Genomic DNA, 22,874 nt, shown 5'->3' with positions numbered 1-22,874 from the left:
TTGTGTGTTTATCTATATCCCATATGAGCTCTATAATGGTAGGGATTATACTTACTTTTGAATAAAATTATATTTTACAGACAATAAAATGTGCTGATTGTAAATGTATACTTTCACAAGTTTTGACAAATGTGTACATTATCTCTCCAAATAAGATACAGAATATGTCCATCATCTCAGGAAGTACCCATACCCCCAGTCAACCTCACCCTAATACACCTGCAGAGGTAACCACTGATTTTTATCATCATGAAACCATTCTGATTTCTATCATCATATATTTGATTTGCCTATTCTTGAGCTTTGTATAAGTGGATTCATACTGAATATGGTCTTACCATCTAGCTTCTTTCACTTAACATAGTATCTGTGAGATTTATCCGTGCAGTTACATGCATCAATATTTTGTTCCTTTTTTATTCCTGAATAGTATTCCATTGTACAAATGCACCATAGTTTGTTTATCCACTCACCTACTGATGGAAATTTGGGCCCTTCCAACTTTGGGGTTATGAGGAATAAAACTGCTATGAATCCTCATGGAAAAGGCGTATTCAATTTTTTTATCATGCTATCCCCAGTACCTAGCACAGTACCTGGTACACAGCAGGCACACAATAAATATTTGTTGAGTAAATGAATTAATCTAATCCTTCCCATGTTAGTGATAAGTATACCTTTCCTTCCTGTTTTGGAAACCAAATTAGAAAGCAAATAAGTAAGAGAGACTCAGTTGCAAAAAAGAAATTTGAATACCCTCCTAATGTTTTTAAAGTAAGTTGCAAAGTTTGTACTTTAAATGTTATTACTGACAATTAGTGACTATAGGCACTCCACAACTGAACTTGTCACGTGAGTGTGTCATGATGCTACTTGTAGGATTTCCAAATAAAATACAAGATGCCAAGTTAAATTAAAATTTTATATAAACAACAAATATATTTTTAGTATAAGTATGTCCCAAATATTGCATGGAATATCTTTATGCTAATTTGGGACATACACAAAAATATGCTAACTGGGACACACTTAATGGTTTTTCTGAAATTCAAATTGAACTCTGCATCCTGTATTTTTGTTTCTTAAAACTTGCCACCCTAACTACATGTGAACTGTGTGACCTCTTGTGCTCAGCCTTAAAGCTTCCAGCCTTAAAGCTCAAAGATTCCTCACTTTCTCCCAGTATCTTTCTTACTTCTTTTTCTCACATCTCCTCAGAAATTTTGATCTAAGAGCATTATGGACAACATTTAGTTTGTCTATTTATGTGTCAAGCATTTGGTTGGTGAATGCTCTTTAAGGTCTAGGAGGACCGTACATCCCTTCAGGCCTTGGTTCATTCTGGCTGGCTAGGCCATTTCCAAGTGAAACCCAAAATGCCTGTTCCTCTCCCCATCCCCTGACCCCATCAGTGGCATGTGTGTATGTGTGTGAACACAGTTTCACAGATGGATGGAAATACTTTCCTGAACTACTCAGCCATGTCTGTTGTCAGCTTCATCCTTAAAGTGTGGCTGACAAGTCTCACCTGGTAGCGAGCCAGCTCCTGGAGATCTTTTCTTCTCTTCCCAGAGCCATTTATTCATAAACTCATAGAAATGCACATTAAACATGGGACAAGACTAAGCTGATTCATTGGAAAAGACCCTGATGCTGGGAAAGATTGAGGGCAGGAGAAGGGGATGACAGAGGATGAGATGAAATGGTTGGGTGGCATCACCGACTCAATGGACATGAGTTTGAGCAAACTCCGGGGGATGGTGAAGGACAGGGAAGCCTGGCATGCTGCAGTCCATGGGGTCACAGAGAGTCAGACACGACTGAGCAACTGAACAACAGTACCACAACTACGCTTGGTTTAGTGTGTGTGTGAGTGTGTGTTTGTGTGTGTGTTTAAATTTCAATGGACAGGTTTTGTTTTAGAATTGCTCAAAGTAAAACTAGACTTTTTAAAAAATTATATTTCTTTTTAATGACTGATGGTTGTTTTACAATATTGGTTTGATTTCTGCCATACATCAATATGAATTAGCCATAGGTAAATGGCAATCCACTCCAGTACTGTTGCATGGAAAATCCCATGGACAGAGGAGCCTGGTAGGCTACAGTCCATGGGGTCGCAAAGAGTCGGACACGACTGAGCGGCTTCACTTTCACTTTCATACATATGTCCCCTTCCTCTTGAACCTCCCTCCCACCTTCCACCCTTTCCCACCCCTCTAGGTTGTTACAGAACTCAGTTTGAGTTCCCTAAGTTACACAGTAGATTTCCATTAAGGCCAGACATTCTGTATTATTATCACCAAGTACAGAAACCTAGGATTAGGCAACTGGAGGCCAGGCTTAGTGGAAGAGCACAAAGAATTTGAGTCAAACACTGGGTTTGAATTTGTGCCACTCCCTAGCTGTACGACCTTGAGTAGGCAAACTAGTAAACCCCTATAAGCCTCAGTTTTCTCAGCTGTGAAATAATGGTGGTAATGGTGCCTACCATTCAGTGTGTAGCTGGGACAGTCGTGTGAGATACCAAATGTGAAGTACTTAGGCAGGCACACAGCAGATACCCCATCGGTGGTACCTGTTATTATTAATGTGGCCCCAGACTAGTTATGATCCAGCCTAAGAGGCTTCTCTTGGTTTCTGGACTCTGAGGCAACTGGCAGGGATTGAAGGTTATAAAAGGGCACCTCTGTATCTTGTATTATTTTCCTTTTTAAAAGTTTAGCTGTACACTGGAAAGAGAGGCCCTGCTTTGAATCTTCACTTTGTCACTTAACTATCAAGTGATAACCAAATCCGAGAGTCAGGTTTATTTTTTTTTTAATCTGGAAATTTTATATATAATTTTTCCTTGTTTCAAAAGTAGTTATGAGAATTATAAGAAGGTTGTTTATAGAAAGTGTACATGCAATGCAAGTTATTGTAAAGTAAATAAACTCATCTTGATTTAAAAAAAAGGAATAAAAAGTAATCTTACTAACACTCATCTTTCTTTTCCTGAATTGAATTCTCAATTTCAAGCTAATTCCTGGAATTGGTAACAGTGGGTTCAGTGGAAGAGAGTGAGGGCTGGTTTCTTATCCCAAATCTGATACCTAATTTCCTATGGTGAGGAAGTCCCTAACAGCTGAGCCGTCATTTTCTCATCTTTAAAATGCAAATTAGTCATCACGTGTTCACCTATGATGTAGGCACCATACTAGATGTTATAGTTATAAATAATACCAGGTAACATATTGCTATACTGAGCATACTATAAGTGCCAAGCACTTTGCTAGGGGCACTATCTCTAACCTGCCAATACCCAGAAGTAAAACATTATTATCCATACTTTATAGTTGAGGAAATTGAAGCTTAGAAGGTTCTTTAATGCATTTGCTTTATGGTGAGCAAACCAACATCATCTCAGATGAACTTACTATCTAGGGGTATAGGTGAAGATATAAAGAAAGCATTGTAGTACTGTGTTTGTGTGTGTGTTGTTACATATACCCATACATATAAAACACCTAGTTCAGATTTGTGGTAGAAAATCAAATGAAATTTGGAGTGACAAGTCTTTTGAGGAAATCTGACAGTAAAACAGAATAGTTTTATGTTGTATGAAAGCAGGATTGAGCAGCCATTTCAGCAACCATTTACTGAGCTAATTCAGGAAGTGGTTATTATATTCCTAGAGCTGTCTTTTCTGGTAGCAGGTAGAGAATTAACAGGCCCTAGCCTCTTTATAAAAAATTTGTACTGATGTATAGTTGGGCGTCCCTGATAGCTCAGTTGGTAAAGAATCCACCTGCAATGCAGAAGACCCCGGTTCAGTCCCTGAGTCAGGAAGATCCCCTGGAGAAGGGATAGGCTACCTATTCCAGTATTCTTGGGTTTCCCTGGTGGCTCAGCTGGTAAAGAATCTGCCTGCAATGCAGGAGACCTGGGTTCGATCCCTGGGTTGGGAAGATCCCCTGGAGAAGGGAAAGGCTACCCACTCCAGTATTCTGGCCTGGAGAATTCCATGGACTGTATGTATAGTCCATGGGGTTGCAGAGAGTCGGACACAAATGAGCGACTTTCACTTTCATTGTTGATTTACAATGCTACACTAAGTTCTGCTGTACAGCAAAGTGAATCAGTTATACATATACATATATCCACTCTTTTCAAGGTTCTTTTCCCATATAGGTCATTACAGAGTATTGAATAGAGTTCCCTGTGCTATACAGGTCCTTATTAATTATCTATTTTATATATTAGTAGTGTATAGTTGTCAATCCCAATCTCCCAATTTATCCCTCCCTGCCCTTACTCCCTCGTAATCATAGTTTGTTTTCTATATCTGTAACTCTGCTTCTGTTTTGTAGATAAGTTCATTTGTACTGTTTTTTAAGATTCCACATATAAGCAATATCTATATTTGTCTTTCTGCATCTGACTTACTTCATTATGACAATATTTAGCTTCATCCATGTTGCTGCAAATAGCATTATTGTGTTCTTTTTTAAGGCTGAGTAATATTCCATTGCATATATGTACCATATCTTCTGGCCCTAGCACCCTCCCCTTTTATTGGTCACACTGCACAGAATGTCGGATCTTAGTTCTCTGACCAGGGATTGAACCTGGTCCCCTGCATTGGAAGCACAAAGTTTTAGCCAGGGAAGTCCCCCTAGACTCTTCACAGCACCACCTCTTCTTTATTCTGAGATCTGGTCACAATCCTAAAACCCATACATTTCTTCCCAAACCCATTAATGGATCAATCATCCATTAAATCTACTATCTGTATGTTTTTTAACTGCATCTTACCACCTGTGCTCATTTTCCTCCTTAGGAAGCCTCGATTCCATGGTCCATTATTTCAATGACTTCTTTCCATACACCTTTGAGTCCATTGCTCCTCTTTTCCTTTATTATACTCACCTAGCAGAACCCAACCCCTGATTACATCCAAGTCTTCTGCTAATCTGCATCTGTGCCCATCTGGCTTAACAAGGCTAAAGAAAACCTCACAGTATTGGTAACTGGTGCTCCTTGAAGTCCATGATCACTCCCTTAAGGGGGGGCCTTAGAACTGCATCACGATTCTCCCACATTTCCCTAATTCTCCTTTCTTAAATTGCTCTGGTCCAGATCACCACCTTGCTGAAATTTCTCTGGTCCAGATCACATTACTAAATCCATTGGTATATTCTTATCTCATCCTTACTTGACTTATCAACAATTTGGTACATTGTATCATCCTTTTCTCCTTGAAATACTTTCTTTACTCGCCTGCTGGGACCTTTCCCTATATTTGTTCTCTACCTATCACACTGGCTCCTCCTTATCAGACTCTGTCTCTGGTACCTTCTCATTTTCTCTTAACATTGAAGCACCTCAGTGCTCAGTCTCCTCTCCCCTTTATCTGTGTTCATTCCCTAGGTGACCTCATCTAGTCTTGTAGCTTTATATCATACCAGTGGTGGCAGAGATGGTGCTCACCAAATAATTCCTGTTTTCTTCTATTTTCCATGCTATTAGGTTGTCCAATGTGTTTAGTTTTTGTTAAGGAAAATAGGGACATGGTCAGGGCAATTAAAAGCAAGATGGTGGAGTTGCTTGACAAAAGTAGCTTGGATGTCCAAGTCACCCTTGAAAGAAAGCCACTAAGGAGAGCTGCCTTTACCTCATCGGTAACATGAGCAAGAAGTGAACCTTAGTTGTGTTGAACTACTGAGATTTGGGGCTTGTTACCATAACATAGTCGGTTCTATACTAAGGTACCACATGCATATCTCCAAGCTAGCCATCATCCTTGAACTCCAGCCATCTACTTGATTTCTCATTAGATGTCTAATAGACATCTCGACACCAGAATTCCTGATGCCCCCCAAAAGCTTTTTCTCCATCTGAATAAATGATAATTTCATGTTTCTAGTTGCTTAGTTCAAAAACCTTAGAGTCATTTTTTAAACGTTTTATTTTGTGTTGGGGTGTAGCCAATGAACAGTGGTGTGATAGTTTCAGGTGAACAGTGAAGGGATTCAGCCATACATATACATGTATCCATTCCTTAGAGTCATTTTTGGCTCCTCTCTTTCAGGTATATCCCACATCCAATCCATCAGCCAGTCCTAGCTATTCTGCCTTAAAAACATACCCAGAATCCTTCTACTTCTGCCAGTTGTTACAACCACCCCTCTGATCCAAGCCACCATCATCTTGCTGTTGGACTACCACAACAGCTTCCTAGGTGGCCTTCCTGTGTCCATCCTTGCCCCACCACAGTTCACATGAAGCTAGAGTGTCACTCCTATGTTCAGAACCATTCAGTGTTTTTCCAAAGGCATAGGTTCTTACAGTTGTCTATAAAAATCTTCCATTCTCTGGCCCCTGCTACAGCTCTGGCCTCATCATCTAACCCATTCACCTTACCCATTCCTTTCCAGTACTCTGGCCTCATTGCTGCCAACAGGGAAGCCCAAGAATTGGATTTCTAACAGATTTCCAGTGCTGCTGATGCTGGACCAAGAATTGTGCTTTAAGAAGCAAGGTTATCTGCTCCAAAGTCACCTTTGGGCAAAGCCTTCCCTGACTTCCCTAAATAAAGTAACAACCTGATGCCAATACTTCCTATCCCTCTTACCCTGCTTTATTTTCCTCCTTAACATGTATCATCTGACAAACATGGATGTAATATTTATTTGTTTCCTCTCTGTGTTCCCCTCTGGATGATAAACCACCGGGAGAACAAGGATTTGGTTTCCCTTGTGGCTGTACGATGCAGCCTCTTTCTCCCGTGTCTAGCACAGTGTCTAGCATATGAAAGAAGTGAAAGTAAAGTGTTAGCTGCTTTAGTCGTGTCTGACTCTTTTGTGACCTCATGGACTGTGGCCCACCAGGCTCATCAGTTCATGGAATTCTCCAGGCAAGTATACTGGAGTGGGTTGCCAGGTCCAGGTGCTAAAGAAATACTTGTGGAGTGAATTGGTCAAAAGATAATGTTGCACAGCCAACCTTCTGTGAACTAAGCTTCTGGAGGAATTGCTCACAAGGATAACTCACATTTGCCAACCATTCAGTCACTCCAATTAGGCTGCTCTTAGATTCCATCTTGCTTCCTGTGTTACCTTTTGTGTGGTGATCATCCCTGCCACCACTCATGCCAGAAGACACTGGTGATGCCTAGAAAAGCACATTGGCTTGTGGAGGGAACACTGTGATGTCATTCTTTAGTTCAGGAACCCAAAGAGAGAGGGAGGAGCCCAAGTGGACCTGGTCTAACACTTGTAACTCAGTTGTTCTGAGAGTGATCATTTCACAGCCCTTCCTGAGTATCTGCTGGGCAAGGGCTATAGAGAATAAAACAGAGTACTGTGCCCAGTTTGATTGGCAGAACCAAGAAGATTGAGGCAAATATGGCAATTCACCCTTAACAAAGAGGAAGGAGTAAGAACTTCTGCCTGAAATTGCCAAGAAGGTAGAATTTGAGGGTGCATTCACCAATAAGATGGTGTTTAAGCTAGGCTTTAAGAATGAGTAGAAGTTCGGCCGGTCATAAGTGGGAAAAGGGATAGGGAAGTCATTTTAGACAATTGAACCAGCATCAGCAAAGGGATAGAAGTGTGAAGTAGTAATAACATTAACAATATTTACACAGACATCATCAAATCCAAATAGATGTTCTAACCAAGCAGAGTAGACATCCATCATAGACAATCTGCTGTGGCCATATCGTTGCATACCCCTTAACTGTCAGCTCTAGAGAGAAACAAAAGTGTTACAGAAATTCTGAGTAAAACCATAATGTAAAAAGACACAGGTATCTCAGTGTTTCACTGCAGCACTATTTACAATAGCTAGGACATTGAAGCTACCTAAATGTCCATTGACAGGATAAAGAAGATATGGTACATATGTATGATAGAATATTGCACAACCATAAAAGGAATGAATTTGGGTCATTTGTACAGTTATGAATGGACCTAGAGTGTGTCATACAAAGTGAAGTAAGTGAGAAAGTGGCTTCCCAGGTGGCTCTGTGGTAAAGAACCAACTTGCCAAGCAGGGGATATGGGTTTGATCCCTGGGTCGGGAAGATCCCCTGGAGAAGGAAATGGCAACCTACTCCAATATTCTTGCCTGGGAAATCCCAGGGACAGAGGAGCCTGGTGAACTACAGTGCATGGAATCACAAAAGAGTCAGATACAACTTAGTGACTAAACAACAACAGCAAAATAGGTTGACCTTTCCCTTATAAAGCCTTACTGTTTGGTTGAGGAAACAAGATTCTCAGCTTAAGGAACATTGTAAGGATACTTGCCCAATGAGTGGGATATATTTTCCCTGAACTAGAGTAATCATGAAAGAAATGGAACTTGAAATTGGTCTTGAGAAGTATTGAATAGAGGGAAAATATGGAATTAGGATCAGAAGTGCTACGGTCTACTCTCTACCAGTGTGACCTGGGCCGAAGTACTTTCCTCCAGTGTTCTCATCTGTACAATGGGTGATTTGGATTAAACTGCTGCTGCTGCTGCTAAGTCGCTTCAGTCGTGTCCGACTCTGTGTGACCCCATAGACGGCAGCCCACCAGGCTCCCCCATCCCTGGGATTCTCCAGGCAAGAACACTGGAGTGGGTTGCCATTTCCTTCTCCAATGCATGAAAGTGAAAGGTGAAAGGGAAGTCACTCAGTCGTGTCCGACTCTTAGCGACCCCATGGACTGCAGCCTACCAGGCTCCTCCATCCATGGGATTTTCCAGACAAGAGTACTGGAGTGGGATAACATTGCCTTCTCCGTGGATTAAACGAATAGTTCTTAATTGAAATATTCTACTCCCAGGAGGTATTTTGAGAGCAATTTTGGTCAAAATGATTGGGAAAAGCTCTTAGGTAGGCACCAAGTATGACAGATGTTCCATACACTACAAAGAATTGTCCTTCATCCTATGCTACATTTGGAATACCCCTGGATATTCATGGAGGTGAAAACTCTGAACATAATCACACTTTACTTACTGAAATGGATGTATATCTTTTTATTATTACTAATGAAAACTACCCAGTAATCAAAGAATGAATTTTTTTTCTCCAGAACTTTCCCATGAGTTATTCACCATTTCAGACAATCACTACACTAATAGCAACTCCAATTGTAGTACTTGAATCAGCAATACCACATTCCAGAATCATTCTGCTTCAGCAGACGGTAACATTCCTGATGATTCTGCATCTAGCTGTGGGCCTCTGATGACTTCATTACATCTTCTAATAAAGCCATGTATGAGCATTTACATATGAAAATACATATTGTTTCATTATAAATGACTTTTTTGTTGAAATGCAATTGCTTTACCATGTTGTGTTACTTTCTGCTCAACAAAGTGAATCAGCTATATGTATATCCCCTCCGTCTTGAGCCTTATAGATGACTTTTGTTTTTTCTTTGCAATATAATTATGGCATAATAGGTGCTTTCCAAATTATTGCTTCAGATCAGATCAGATCAGTCACTCAGTCATGTCCGACTCTTTGCAACCCCATGAATCTCAGCACGCCAGGCCTCCCTGTCCATCACCAACTCCCAGAGTTCACTCAGACTCACATCCATCGAGTCAGTGATGCCATCCAGCCATCTCATCCTCTGTCGTCCCCTTCTCCTCCTGCCCCCAATCCCTCCCAGCATCAGAGTCTTTTCCAATGAGTCAACTCTTCACATGAGGTGGCCAAAGTACTGGAGTTTCAGCTTTAGCATCATTCCTTCCAAAGTAATCCCAGGGCTGATCTCCTTCAGAATGGACTGGTTGGATCTCCTTGCAGTCCAAGGGACTCTCAAGAGTCTTCTCCAACACCACAGTTCAAAAGCATCAATTCTTCGGCACTCAGCCTTCTTCACAGTCCAACTCTCACATCCACACATGACCACAGGAAAAACCATAGCCTTGACTAGACGAACCTTTGTTGGCAAAGTAATGTCTCTGCTTCTGATTATGCTCTCTAGATTGGTCATAACTTTCCTTCCAAGGAGTAAGCGTGTTTTAATTTCATGGCTGCAGTCACCATCAGTAGTGATTTTGGAGCCCAGAAAGTCTGACACTGTTTCCACTGTTTCCCCATCTATTTCCCATGAAGTGGTGGGACCGGATGCCATGATCTTTGTTTTCTGAATGTTGAGCTTTAAGCCAAATTTTCACTCTCCACTTTCACTTTCATCAAGAGGCTTTTTAGTTCCTCTTCACTTTCTGCCATAAGGGTGGTGTCATCTGCATATCTGAGGTTATTGATATTTCTCCCGGCAATCTTGATTCCAGTTTTTGTTTCTTCCAGTCTAGCGTTTCCAATGATGTACTCTGCATATAAGTGAAATACACACGGTGACAATATACAGCCTTGACAAACTCCTTTTCCTATTTGGAACCAGTCTGTTGTTCCATGTCCAGTTCCAACTGTTGCTTCCTGACCTGCATACAAATTTCTCAAGAGGGAGGTCAGGTGGTCTGGTATTCCCATCTCTTTCAGAATTTTCCACAGTTGATTGTGATCCACACAGTCAAAGGCTTTGGCATAGTCAATAAAGCAGAAATAGATGTTTTTCTGGAACTCTCTTGCTTTTTCCATGATCCAGCGGATGTTGGCAATTTGATCTCTGGTTCCTCTGCCTTTTCTAAAACCAGCTTGAACATCAGGAAGTTCACGGTTCACATATTGCTGAAGCCTGGCTTGGAGAATTTTGAGCATTACTTTACTAGTGTGTGAGATGAGTGCAATTGTGCAGTAATTTGAGCATTCTTTGGCATTGCCTTTCTTTGGGATAGGAATGAAAACTGACCTTTTCCAGTCCTGTGGCCACTGCTGAGTTTTCCAAATTTGCTGGCATATTGAGTGCAGCACTTTCACAGCATCATCTTTCGGGATTTGGAATAGCTCAACTGGAATTCCATCACCTCCACTAGCTTTGTTCGTAGTGATGCTTTCTAAGGCCCACTTGACTTCACATTCCAGGATGTCTGGCTCTAGGTGAGTGATCACACCATCGTGATTATCTGGGTCGTGAAGATCTTTTTTGTACAGTTCTTCTGTGTATTCTTGCCACCTCTTCTTAATATCTTCTGGTTCTGTTAGGTCCATACCATTTCTGTCCTTTATCGAGCTCATCTTTGCATGAAATGTTCCTTTGGTATCTCTGATTTTCTTGAAGAGATCTCTAGTCTTTCCCATTCTGTTGTTTTCCTCTATTTCTTTGCATTGATCACTGAAGAAGGCTTTCTTATCTCTTCTTGCTATTCTTTGGAACTCTGCATTCAGATGTTTATATCTTTCCTTTTCTCCTTTGCTTTTCACTTCTCTTCTTTTCACAGCTATTTGTAAGGCCTCCCCAGACAGCCATTTTGCTTTTTGCATTTCTTTTCTATGGGAATGGTCTTGATCCCTGTCTCCTGTACAATGTCACGAACCTCATTCCATAGCTCATCAGGCACTCTATCTATCAGATCTAGGCCCTTAAATCTATTTCTCACTTCCACTGTATAATCATAAGGGATTTGATTTAGGTCATACCTGAATGGTCTAGTGGTTTTCCCTACTTTCTTCAATTTAAGTCTGAATTTGGCAATAAGGAGTTCATGATCTGAGCCACAGTCAGCTCCTGGTCTTGTTTTTGCTGACTGTATAGAGCTTCTCCATCTTTGGCTGCAAAGAGTATAATCAATCTGATTTCGGTGTTGACCATCTGGTGATGTCCATGAATACAGTCTTCTCTTGTGTTGTTGGAAGAGGGTGTTTGTTATGACCAGTGCATTTTCTTGGCAAAAGTCTATTAGTCTTTGCCCTGCTTCATTCCGTATTCCAAGCAAATTTGCCTGTCACTCCAGGTGTTTCTTGACTTCCTACTTTTACATTCCAGTCCCCTATAATGAAAAGGACATCTTTTTTGGGTGTTAGTTCTAGAAGGTCTTGTAGGTCTTCATAGAACTGTACAACTTCAGCTTCTTCAGTGTGACTGGTCGGGGCATAGACTTGGATTACCCTGATATTGAATGGTTTGCCTTGGAAGTGAACAGAGATCATTCTGTCGTTTTTGAGATTGCATCCAAGTACTGCATTTTGGACTCCTTTTTTGACCATGATGGCCACTCCATTTCTTCTGAGGGATTCCTGCCCACAGTAGTAGATATAATGGTCATCTGAGTTAAATTCACCCATTCCAGTCCATTTCAGTTCACTGATTCCTAGAATGTCGACATTCACTCTTGCCATCTCTTGTTTGACCACTTCCAATTTGCCTTGATTCATGGACCTGACATTCCAGGTTCCTATGCACTATTGCTCTTTACAGCATCGGCCCTTGCTTCTATCACCAGTCACATCCACAGCTGGGTATTGTTTTTGCTTTGGCTCCGTCCCTTCATTCTTTCTGGAGTTATTTCTCCACTGATCTCCAGTAGCATATTGGGCACCTACTGACCTGGGGAGTTTCTCTTTCAGTATCCTATCATTTTGCCTTTTCGTACTGTTAATGGGGTTCTGAAGGCAAGAATACTGAAGTGGTTTGTCATTCCCTTCTCCAGTGGACCACATTCTGTCAAATCTCTCCACCATGACCTGCCCGTCTTGGGTTGCCCCACGGGCATGGCTTAGTTTCATTGAGTTAGGCAAGGCTGTGGTCCTACTGTGATTAGATTGACTAGTTTTCTGTGAGTATGGTTTCAGTGTGTTTGCCATCTGATGCCCTCTTGCAACACCTACCGTCTTATTTGGGTTTCTCTTATCTTGGGCATGGGGTATCTCTTCACGGCTGCTCCAGCAAAGCGCAGCCATTGCTCCTTACCTTGGATGAGGGGTATCTCCTCACTGCCGCCCTTCCTGACCTTCAGTGTGGGATAGCTCCTCTAGGCCCTCCTGCGCCCGCACAGCCACGGCTCCTTGGACGTGGGGTTGGTCCTCCCGGCCACCGCCCCTGGCCTTGGTCCTGCGGTTGCTCCTCCCCACCGCCGCCCTTGGCCTCAGGCTTAGGGGCGTGGGGTAGCTCCTCCCGGCCGCCGCCCCTGGCCTTGGGCATGGGGGCGTGGGGTAGGTCCTCCCAGCCATCGCCCCTGGCCTCTGGCTTAGGGGTGTGGGGTAGCTCCTCCTGGCCGCCGCCCCTGACCTCAGACGCAGGGTAACTCCTCTCATCACCACCCCCGACCTCAGACGCTGGTTATTTCCTCCCGGCTGCCGCCCCTGACCTCAGATGCAGGGTAACTCCTCTCATTACCACCCCCGACCTCGGACACTGGTTATTTCCTCTCGGCCGCGCCCCCGACCTCAGATGCGGGGTAGCTCCTCTCTCGGCGGTTCCTGCGCCGTCGCAGTCTGGTACTCTCCACTGCTGCGCCCGACCTCGGACGTGGGGCTGCTCCTCTCAGCCACGCCATGGCGTGCTGTCGCAGCCGCCTGCGCCATGCTTACATCTTCATTATAACTTATTCCTATGATTTTCTTTCCATGAATCAAGAAAGAATGATAAATACTTATAATAAAATATGGTGTGCTGCTAATGCAGAACAGTATGGAGATTCCTTAAGAAAGTAGGACTAAAACTACCATATGACGCAGCAGTCCCACTACTGGGCATATACCCTGAAGAAATCATAATTGAAAAAACACATGTACCTCTGTGTTCATTGCAGCACTATTTACAATAGTGAGGACTTGGAAGTAACCTAGATGTGCATCAACGGATGAATAGATAAGGAAGTTGTGGTCCATATGTGCAATAGGATATTACTTAGCTACAAAAAGTAACACATTTGAGTCAGTTCTAATGAGGTGGATGAACCTAGAGCCTATTATACAAAGTGAAGTAAGTCAGAAAGAGAAAGACAAATGTCATATATTAATGCATGTATACAGAATCTAGAAAGATAGTACTGATAACCCTACTTGCAGGGCAGCACAGGAGACACGGGCATAAAGAACAGACTTTTGGACTATGTGGGAGAAGGAGAGGGTGTGATAATTTGAGAGAATAGCATTGAAACACATACATTACCATATGGAAAACAGATAGCCAGTGGGAATTTGCTGTATGACACAGGGAACCCAAAGCTAGAGCTCTGTAACAGCCTAGAGGGGTGGGATGGGGAGGCAGGTGGTTTCAAGAGGGAGGGGACCTATGTATACCTATGGCCAATTCATGTTGGTGGATGGCAGAAACCATCACAGTGTTGTAAAGTAATTGTCCTCTAGTTAAAAATTTAATAATAAATAAATAAATAATGATGTGCTTGTCTGATAGAGTTAAGACCCAGTGTCTTCAGGGATCTCTCAGGGCCTTTCCGGTTCTAATTTTCTGTGGCTATAAGAAGTGGTTGGATTTTAAGAGAGGGAGAGAGCATTCCACGATGGGAATGACACCAGTGATGTAGCCTGGTTTAGCAGGGGTTAGCATGTCCACAGACAAGCCAGGATAGGGCAGAGACTTCCTCTGTGCTTGATCTTGCCATGTTCCCTGGAAGCCACTCCTTTTATTCCCTCCACCCCTCAATGTAACTGAAGACTCCTGCGGGAACTGCCAGGGCCAGCATTACAGGAAATTGCCTTGTGGCCAGTGGGGCTTCTCTGGTTACTTTCCTCAGTGACAGAAGACAGTGACGGCTTCCTGTCTGTTAGCTGGGTGTTTTTGCTTCCTTGTTCTGCCAAGTTCCTAAGAAACCTTAGCTTCTGCTCCTTACATTTTTGTTCAGCTCCTGTTATTGGGATTTCCCCCCACTGTCTTGTCCAGCTCCCTTGCCTCCAGCCTCCTTGCTCCATACTAGAGATCTGAAAACTTTGGGTCCATAGTAGACAAATGTTATGGGACATATAAAGGGCAATGCTTGAAATTAGGCCATAGCTACAAACAGATAGCACTTCAACTTTGGCAATGCCTGTTGAGTCCACTCCCTTGAAAGTGATGAATGTATTATCTGGTTACATACTGGTTTTATTTTCTTCTTACTAATTATGTGTGTTCATTGAAGACTACTTGGAAAATACAGAACTATATGGAAAAGCCAATAGAAATGATCCATTATCCCAGGAAATATAGTACTCAACATTAGACAAAGGGAGCACAGCATCAGTGAGGATTCAGTTCAATGTTGCTGTCTCCCTATTCTCTATTCCATCCCAGCCTGCAGCTTCTGCCTCCCACGGCACCTCTTGATCTCACCCTTATGAAAACTTGCCTGTCCTGTATACCATAAAGTGGAGGGCAAACTGGAAAGTGTACAATAGCACTTACCATGTCAAAGGCATAGGAGAGAGATAAAATATCTCATATCAGGAAGGTGTTTGGAATCTAAAATAGCAATATTTTGTCATAGCTCTGCCATCACTACCTTATTACCGAGGTGTTGTGGTGATAAAGGGTTGCGGGAATGTCTAAAGAGATAAGAGACCATCTGAGAAATTCACAGTGCTCCCTGGGAAGCAGGAAAAGGCTCACAGTACAAAGAGGCAAGAATGATTAAGTGTGAGGCTGGCTCATAAATATGCCTTTCTCTTTTGAAAAAAAAAAAAAAAAACAGCCAACATTAAACAAAAAAAAAAGTTGGATGATACTAAATCCATCCCAGAGATAAAGTTCTTATTTCAGATAATAGTTAGAATTTATGTTTTGCTTTTTCCCCAAGGTGGATAGGGTCAGAATGGCAGTTTCCTGATTTTGGGGGTCTTTGCACTGAGACAGAAGACTTAGAAAACACTAAGACATAAGGATTAAGATCAAGGCATTGAAGTCAGCCAGACCTGTGTTCAAATTCCAGCTCCATGAGGTCATCAAACATTTGTCACATTGGGAATGCAATGTTGGACAGCACAGATAAGGTCCCTACTTACACGGAGCTTACATTCTAATGGGGAGAGACAGAATGTTTAATGTTGAAAGGTAGCATTGTGGTATGATTGGAAGGAACTAGGGGCCGCTTGGGGTTGAGTGGCAAGGAAAGGACTCTCTGAGAACAGACAGTTGAACTGAGACTTGGGTGATAAAAAGTGGCCAGCTATCAAAAACATCTCCGGGAAGAGCATTCCAGGCAGAAGTGACAACTGGGGCAAAGTCCCTGAGGCAGAACAGGTGAATGGATTGAATACCACTGTGACTGAAGCAGAGTGAGCCAGGGAGAGAGCAGAGGAGAAGAAAGCAGAGAGGGTCAGCACCTGGCAGGTCATGTAGTGGGCAGGGGCTTGTAGAAATTCAGCTAGTAATCATTATCATCATAAAGCAAAGAAGGAAAAGGAAAGTTGGCGAGTTTGAGGGGATACTGTACAATGTCACCTCAGGAACTTGGATCTGACTAACTGGGCCCCGGGGCGTCACTGTAAGGTTTGAATGCTGTGCTGAAAGTGGGGCCTGAAGAAAACAGTTCTGAAGGCAGAGTGCAAGGTGGGCACTTGCTTCTACCATTACATTGCTGGCACTTGAATTTCTCTCAAGTTCTCTGCTACAGCCACTGCTTTCTCAGTGAGTGCAAGGATATATGTCCAGTGGGACACAGGGTATGTCTAGAGTCTATTTCCAGCCCCATATAGAGAAATGCTCTTGTATTTTATGACTGGAATGTCTACCGATGAGCGAGTATTTAAGCCACAGTTCCCCAACCAGCTATCAAACTGGCTCTTTAATGAGGTATGTTGAGGTTTGGTTGCTAAGTCATGTCTGACTCTTTGCAACCCCATGGACTATAGTCCGCCAGGCTCCTCCATCCATGGAATTTTCCAGGCAAGAATACCGGAGTGGGTGGATAACCATCTCCTTCTCCAGGGGATCTTCCCGACCCAGGAATTGAACCCACATCTCCTGCATTGGCAGAAGGATTTTTTACCACTCAGCCATCTGGGAAGCCTTAGTGAGGCTTAGACGTGACCTAAAAGGGTGCTTGCTTAAGATGACTTTTTATTTCATGTGACTCATGACACCATCAAGTGAGATGATTAAGCTGCTCTGATTTATTTGGTTAGTAGGAGTGTGGCCGCGGATTATGCTCCCTGGGCAGCATTGCTTTTTGCTTCACATGGTGCACTAACTTTTTTTTATTTTCTTTTTAATAGGGAGAGAAGAAGCCCTATGGGAAGCCATGTGGGGGCCAAGACTGCAGTGGGGGCTGTAAGTGCTCTCCTGAGAAAGGAGCCAGAGTAAGTTGCTGCTTTCATTGTTGAAAGACAAATAGTCACAGGAGCCGATTTCTGAAGTGTGTATGTTTTCTTTAGAATTAAACTGCTTAGAATTTACTCTTGTGACCTCACGGAGCAAGCAAAGTGATGAGGACCAGCTGGAAGGAGCTTTGCGAACTAATGATAGACAGAACTAGATCGGTCAATCTCTGAGGGATCGTGAAGAGGTTTCTTTCATTGACTCAATGCCAAGGTTTCCTCCAGGTTTCATCTGGACTGTTTCCAAAAGGCAATTAGGTTGTGCATATTATGATATGTTTGTAGATACATGTAAATTCCCATAGCTCATTTATATCCACTTGGTCCTTCCCTACCACTCTGGGGAACAAGTGGTCTGATTGTTATCTCCAGACTAGGGATGTGATTCATCCAAAATCAAGGGTATAGGGTAGCCATAAAGTCTAAAAATAGAGGTGACTATACATAAAGAATGATTTATAGCTATTATGTTAAGGCATGGGACATGTTGCATAACATTATGTGATTTATTCAATACATTGTCCTTTAATAGCCATGCCCAGTTCAAACTGTTGTGCAGATTGCAATGAACACAGTGCCTTGACACAGCATTTCTATCAATCCTCTATGCATATGTGATGTATTGCCCTGGGTGACTTGTATTTTTGATTTGCACTGAAAAAACCTGCATCTTCAGTATAACTCAGCCAAAGGATTCAAGGGGCTTCAATCTATAAAACAATAAAATCCAATCTATTAGTATGTTTTCTGAATTTATGGCCACCCTGTAGAATTCAGATCTTCTGACTTCCAGCATTGTATCTGCACTCTCATCACACTCAAACAAGCCTAAGAGCTTATATTGTCAAAGAAAAGTAGCATTAATAGGTCAACCAAACCCTCAAAAACAGCTGAACAGAGAACAGAGTGACCGCTCCACCTCCTCTTTCATTATCTTCCATTTGCAGGAAAGTGAAATGTCAAAGTCTGCCAGAATTTGAAGGAAAAGTATAAAAAGCCATCTCTAAATCAAAACGGGCCAGACCTATTGTATAGTAAAGGCACAGACTCAGAGAATCATAAAATATCAGAAAGGGAAGATATCTTCATGAGCTTCTCATCTTAACCACAGTTTGTATAGAGGAAATAGACTCTGAGAAGGAAGATGACTTCCCAGGGTCACACAGCAAATTGATGACAGATTCAGACTATTACCTGGGTCTTTTGATTTCTCGCCTATTTACTTTACCCACTGCTGTCTCCCAGGGAAGTCTTGTTCACTCTAGTCACTGAGGCCCACGTTCTTGCCTCTGATCTACAATCAGGGAACACTTTGGAAAAAAATAGTAATTCTACAACAAATATGTGAATACGTTCTTAAACAACAGCAAGCAACACAGACAAAGCAACATCTTCCTTGATGTTCTCGCAGTCCCACAATTGTCTTTCTGGTCTTTCCTGTGTGTGATCATAGATATATATGAATATGTATAAAAATATTGGGTTGGCCAAAAAGTTCATTCAAGTTTTCCTATACGATCTTATGGAAAAATTGGAATGAACTTTTTTGGCTAACTCAATAGTTTCATTTTCTGTTTTTCTCCAAAATATAATGGTATGTGTATACTCTGTGCTTTTTTCATTTGTTTGTTTGGTCAAATGATATATCCTTAAGATCTTTTTCCTCTACCCCGCAGTTTAATCTAGCCATTACTCTTTTGGTGAACACTTATTGTTTCCAAATTTCTGCTATTTTAAAAAATGAAAGTGCTGCAGTGGAAATCCATGAACAGGCCTCCTTGTACTCATTTTTAATATAGATACAAAGGATCAGAATTACTAGATATAAGGGCAATGAGCATTTTAAATTTTCAAAGCTACAAGTACCCTACAGATTACCTATTCTAATTTATTTACACTCCGTCAGCACTGTTGTTCAAGAGTGTCGAAGTTTCTGTACCCTTGCCAGCACTTGACATTTTTGCTAATATGGGTGAAAATCATTCCAATTCCCAGACTATATAAAAGCTTAAGCATCTTTTCACATATTCATTGCATGTTTGTATCTCTTATGTGAATTTTCTGGACATATCCTCTCCCTATTTTCCTAAGGGGTGATTCTTATGGATTTATTTTACCCCTGCAAAGATATAGCAAATAAAAATGGCTCAAGTGGAAGCAGATGAGATTTGAAGTTTGACACAGAAGGGCATTTCCTGATGGATTGTGGGGGGTAGGAAGTTGCTCGAACCCTGAGAAACTGAGAAATAGTTCTGAACTGTTGGTGGGGTTGGGGAGAATTTAAAAGTAGAAATTCTTGTATATTCTGAACAGAGGTCAGTCCTACACCAGGCGAACATGCTTATGATGACCTCATTGTTTCACCCCTGGCTGAGATTTTGATCTTTGAAGATGGAAGGCAGTGGATTTCCTCTGTGAGGAACTCTCATCTGGATTCCAAACATCTGGGGCCCTAATCTGGCTTTTCCTTTGAAAACATGAGTGGTTGAAGGGGCGTGGGACAGAGAAAAATAGAATATCATTGCATAGACTTTTTTCTTCAATATTTAAAACACTCGATATCCACACAGTCAAATATGTTCCTAAAAGTTTATTTGTGAAAGCCTGAAGTTTCTGGGAATGTTTGTTGAGGTTCGTGAACTAAACCAAACTGTATTTCTTGAGTCAAGAGCATGGATGTCCTATTTCCCAAGGAGACCAAGAGGGCACCACACGTGGGGCCGATCCAGAGTACATGGGTGCTTGAAGCTGCCCGAGCAGCCAGGTCTTTTTACTCATCCTCCCTACCCTCCTGCATTCCCAGGGCCAAGCAGGATTGTTTAAACTAGCCCCACAACCATTGACCCTGCAGGGCAGCCCCTCAGTACCCCTTTTGTGCAGATGTCAGAAAGATTTGAGACTGTTTTCCTTAGCCAAGAAGAGGGCCCCATTTGGATTTCAAGCTGTTCCTCTCAAGCTCTGTGGGTTGGGAGTGGAACGGAATGTTGGGTCATCCCTAAGATATGCCACAGCCCTTGGCGGGCCTGCCTCCTGCCTTGGGGAGACATTAAGCGCATAGCTTGCTGGGCAGTGTGTATTTTTTCTTTGCCAAAGGCCTCTTGAACTGACTAAGACATTTACACAACACCTAGCACTTCTGTGTGACTAGGATCCAACTCTTTGGGGCTTAAGTCATCTCAAACTGATTTCTCGAAGGTATGCTCTACCTGTAAAAAGTCCTTGCCCAATGTTGCCGTGCCACTTTGTACTTTCCAATGCATCTTTTTCTCAGGGTCTGTATCATAATCTGTATGCAACAAATAAGCTGTTAAGTGACTTGTCCAAGGTCACTAGCCTGTTGGTGGCTAAATCAGCCTACTTTAGGAGAATGGCAACTTTTTTTTTTTTCTTTTTGGCTGTGCAAGATCTTAGTTCCCTGACCAAAAATCAAACCCATGCCCCCTGTAGTGGGAGCGCGGAGTCTTCACCACTGGACCACCAAGGAGGTCCCGAAAATGGCAAAGTTAAAAATGACATGCCTGGTAATGTTACATAAAGATGCTCTCCCCATCTCCCCTGGACATTTAAATTTGGATTTAATCTTTGACTTCCAGCTTTCTTTCTTGGGGGTAAGTGTTTTTATCTGGAAGAAACATTCTTTTTTTCCCCATATTTTATTTTTTAAAACCTTTTTATTTTGTATTGGGGTATAGCCGATTAACAATGCTGTGATAGTTTCAGGTGGACAGCAAAGGGACTCAGCCATACATATACATGTATCCATTCTTCCCTAAACTCCCCTCCCATCCAGGCTGCCACATAACATTGCGCAGAGTTCGCTGTGCTATACAGTATGTCCTTGTTGGTTATCCATTTTAAATATAGCACTCTGTATGTGTCCATCCCAAACTCCCTAACTATCCCTTCTCCCAAGCAACCATAAGCTCATTCTATAAGTCTGTGAGTCTCTTTCTGTTTTGTAAATTCATTTGTATCATTTCTTTTTAGATTCCACATATAAGGGATGTCATATGATATGAAAGAAACATTCTTTTGAGTTGTATTTTTTTTCTTCTGCCATTGGATTGATCAAATCATTGTACGTTGACATTTCCATCCCTTGCCCTTTTTTCCCTCCTGGATTTGAAAGCTGTCCCTGCATTATACTCCATCAGTGTGTTTTCTGAGGTGGGAGCAGGCAGGACTGCTGGTTTTATTCTAAGCCTACTATTCCTTACTAACATTTCAGAATTTTCCATTTTAACAGTGTTCTGGTGTTTGCGTACAGAGTGGGGAGCTCCTACTTATCCGTGCCACCTAAGGGTGCATTATTGCAGAAAATCTCAAACTATGGGAAATGTTTGGATGCCCCCAGATAAGGGCTGTTGGCCCCTCTTTTTTGGCCGGGGAAGCTGTGTCCTAGCTAGAGAGCTGATGCGGCTAGCCTGAGTTTCACGTGAAACAGCCCAGGTTTCTTAATTCTTTATCTCTGGCTTGCATCATGCTGCTTCTTTGGCACGAAGTGTGTTTCCCATGGATTCCAGAGCTCAGATGCATTCACCACCAGCCCTTAAATTTACTCTCCTCCTGCAAACAGCTGGCGTTCCCTGTGTCAGCTGACTGGTGCCATGGCTACCGAGAGGCTGTTTCTTTTTTTTTTTTTTTTCCCCTGAATCAGGGCTTTGCTGTGCACATCTTTCCTTTCTCTCTGGGTGCCCTCCCCCACACCCATGCCCCGACTCACTATTACAACAGACACCGTGGTCCTTAACCTCTGTGGGTCCAAAGCGACAGCAATTCATGTGCATGACCTCCTGGGGTGGCCAGACCTTGTTCCAGTTACCTGCGCTCAGACATCTTGCCTTCATTGCCCACTGACTCCTCATCCTTGTGCAGGCCGGCCTCACTGCTCACACTGGTCACCACTAACCTGCCTGTTGCCAAAAACAATGGATGTTTTTCATTCTTATCTTCTTTGACTTCTCTGCTGCATGAGACACCTCCTTCTTTCCTGAAACACTCTGTGCCCTTGGATGTCATCATGCTTTACTCTCCCGGTTCTTCCCTATTCCGACTAGAACTCCCCAAGGTTCTATCTTCATCCTACTTCTTTTCTCAATGTAGCTCTCTCCTAGGAAAAGTGAAAGTGTTAGTCACTCAGTCATGTCCGACTCTTTGCAACCCCATGGACTGTAGCCCACCAGGCTCCTCTGTCCATGGGGATTCTCCAGGCAAGAATACTGGAGTGGGTTGCCATTCCCTTCTCCAGGGATTTCAGCTACCACCCATACAATGATAGATATTCAGTCTCTAGCTCTAGCTCAGACCTTTATCCATAGCTTCAGGTCAGCACTGTCAGTTTCTTGCTGGATATCTCTGCTTAGAGTTTCACTGGCACCATAAACATGTATCACACAGAATTCAACCAGTAACCCCCACCAGACATGATACTTCCTAAGTCCTACCTATTTCTTCCCCATCTCAGTGCATGGCCCCACCAAGCACTCCATTGCTCAAGCTGGAAATCCCAGAACCATTCTTATCTTCTTTTTCTTTCCCCTACTATCACCTCCATTTCATCATCAAATCCCATCTATTTATCTTTCTAAATCAAGCTCAGAAAATCCATCCACGTTTCTCCATACCTATTTCTTCAATCCAGAGCTATATAGTTTCTTGCCTGAGTTCCCATAATGGCCTCCAGACTGCTCTCCCACCCTCCAGTCCCACTGTTTCCCATCCATTTGTA

General features: G+C 42.5%; 1 protein-coding gene across 2 annotated transcripts in view; it reads left to right on the top strand.

Annotated features, from left to right (window-relative positions):
- COL4A6 (collagen type IV alpha 6 chain) overlaps positions 1–22,874 on the top strand; it is a 337,948-nt gene that overhangs the window by 132,945 nt on the left and 182,129 nt on the right. For both annotated transcript variants that reach the window (XM_070783765.1, XM_019955843.2), the window contains exon 3: positions 17,045–17,128. In XM_070783765.1, coding sequence (XP_070639866.1) covers positions 17,045–17,128 — 84 coding nt within the window. The remainder of the gene's footprint in view (positions 1–17,044; positions 17,129–22,874) is intronic.

This window comes from Bos indicus, chromosome X (assembly GCF_029378745.1).
Source record: "Bos indicus isolate NIAB-ARS_2022 breed Sahiwal x Tharparkar chromosome X, NIAB-ARS_B.indTharparkar_mat_pri_1.0, whole genome shotgun sequence".
NCBI lineage: Eukaryota > Metazoa > Chordata > Mammalia > Artiodactyla > Bovidae > Bos > Bos indicus.
This window is presented reverse-complemented; position numbering and strand designations above follow the sequence as displayed.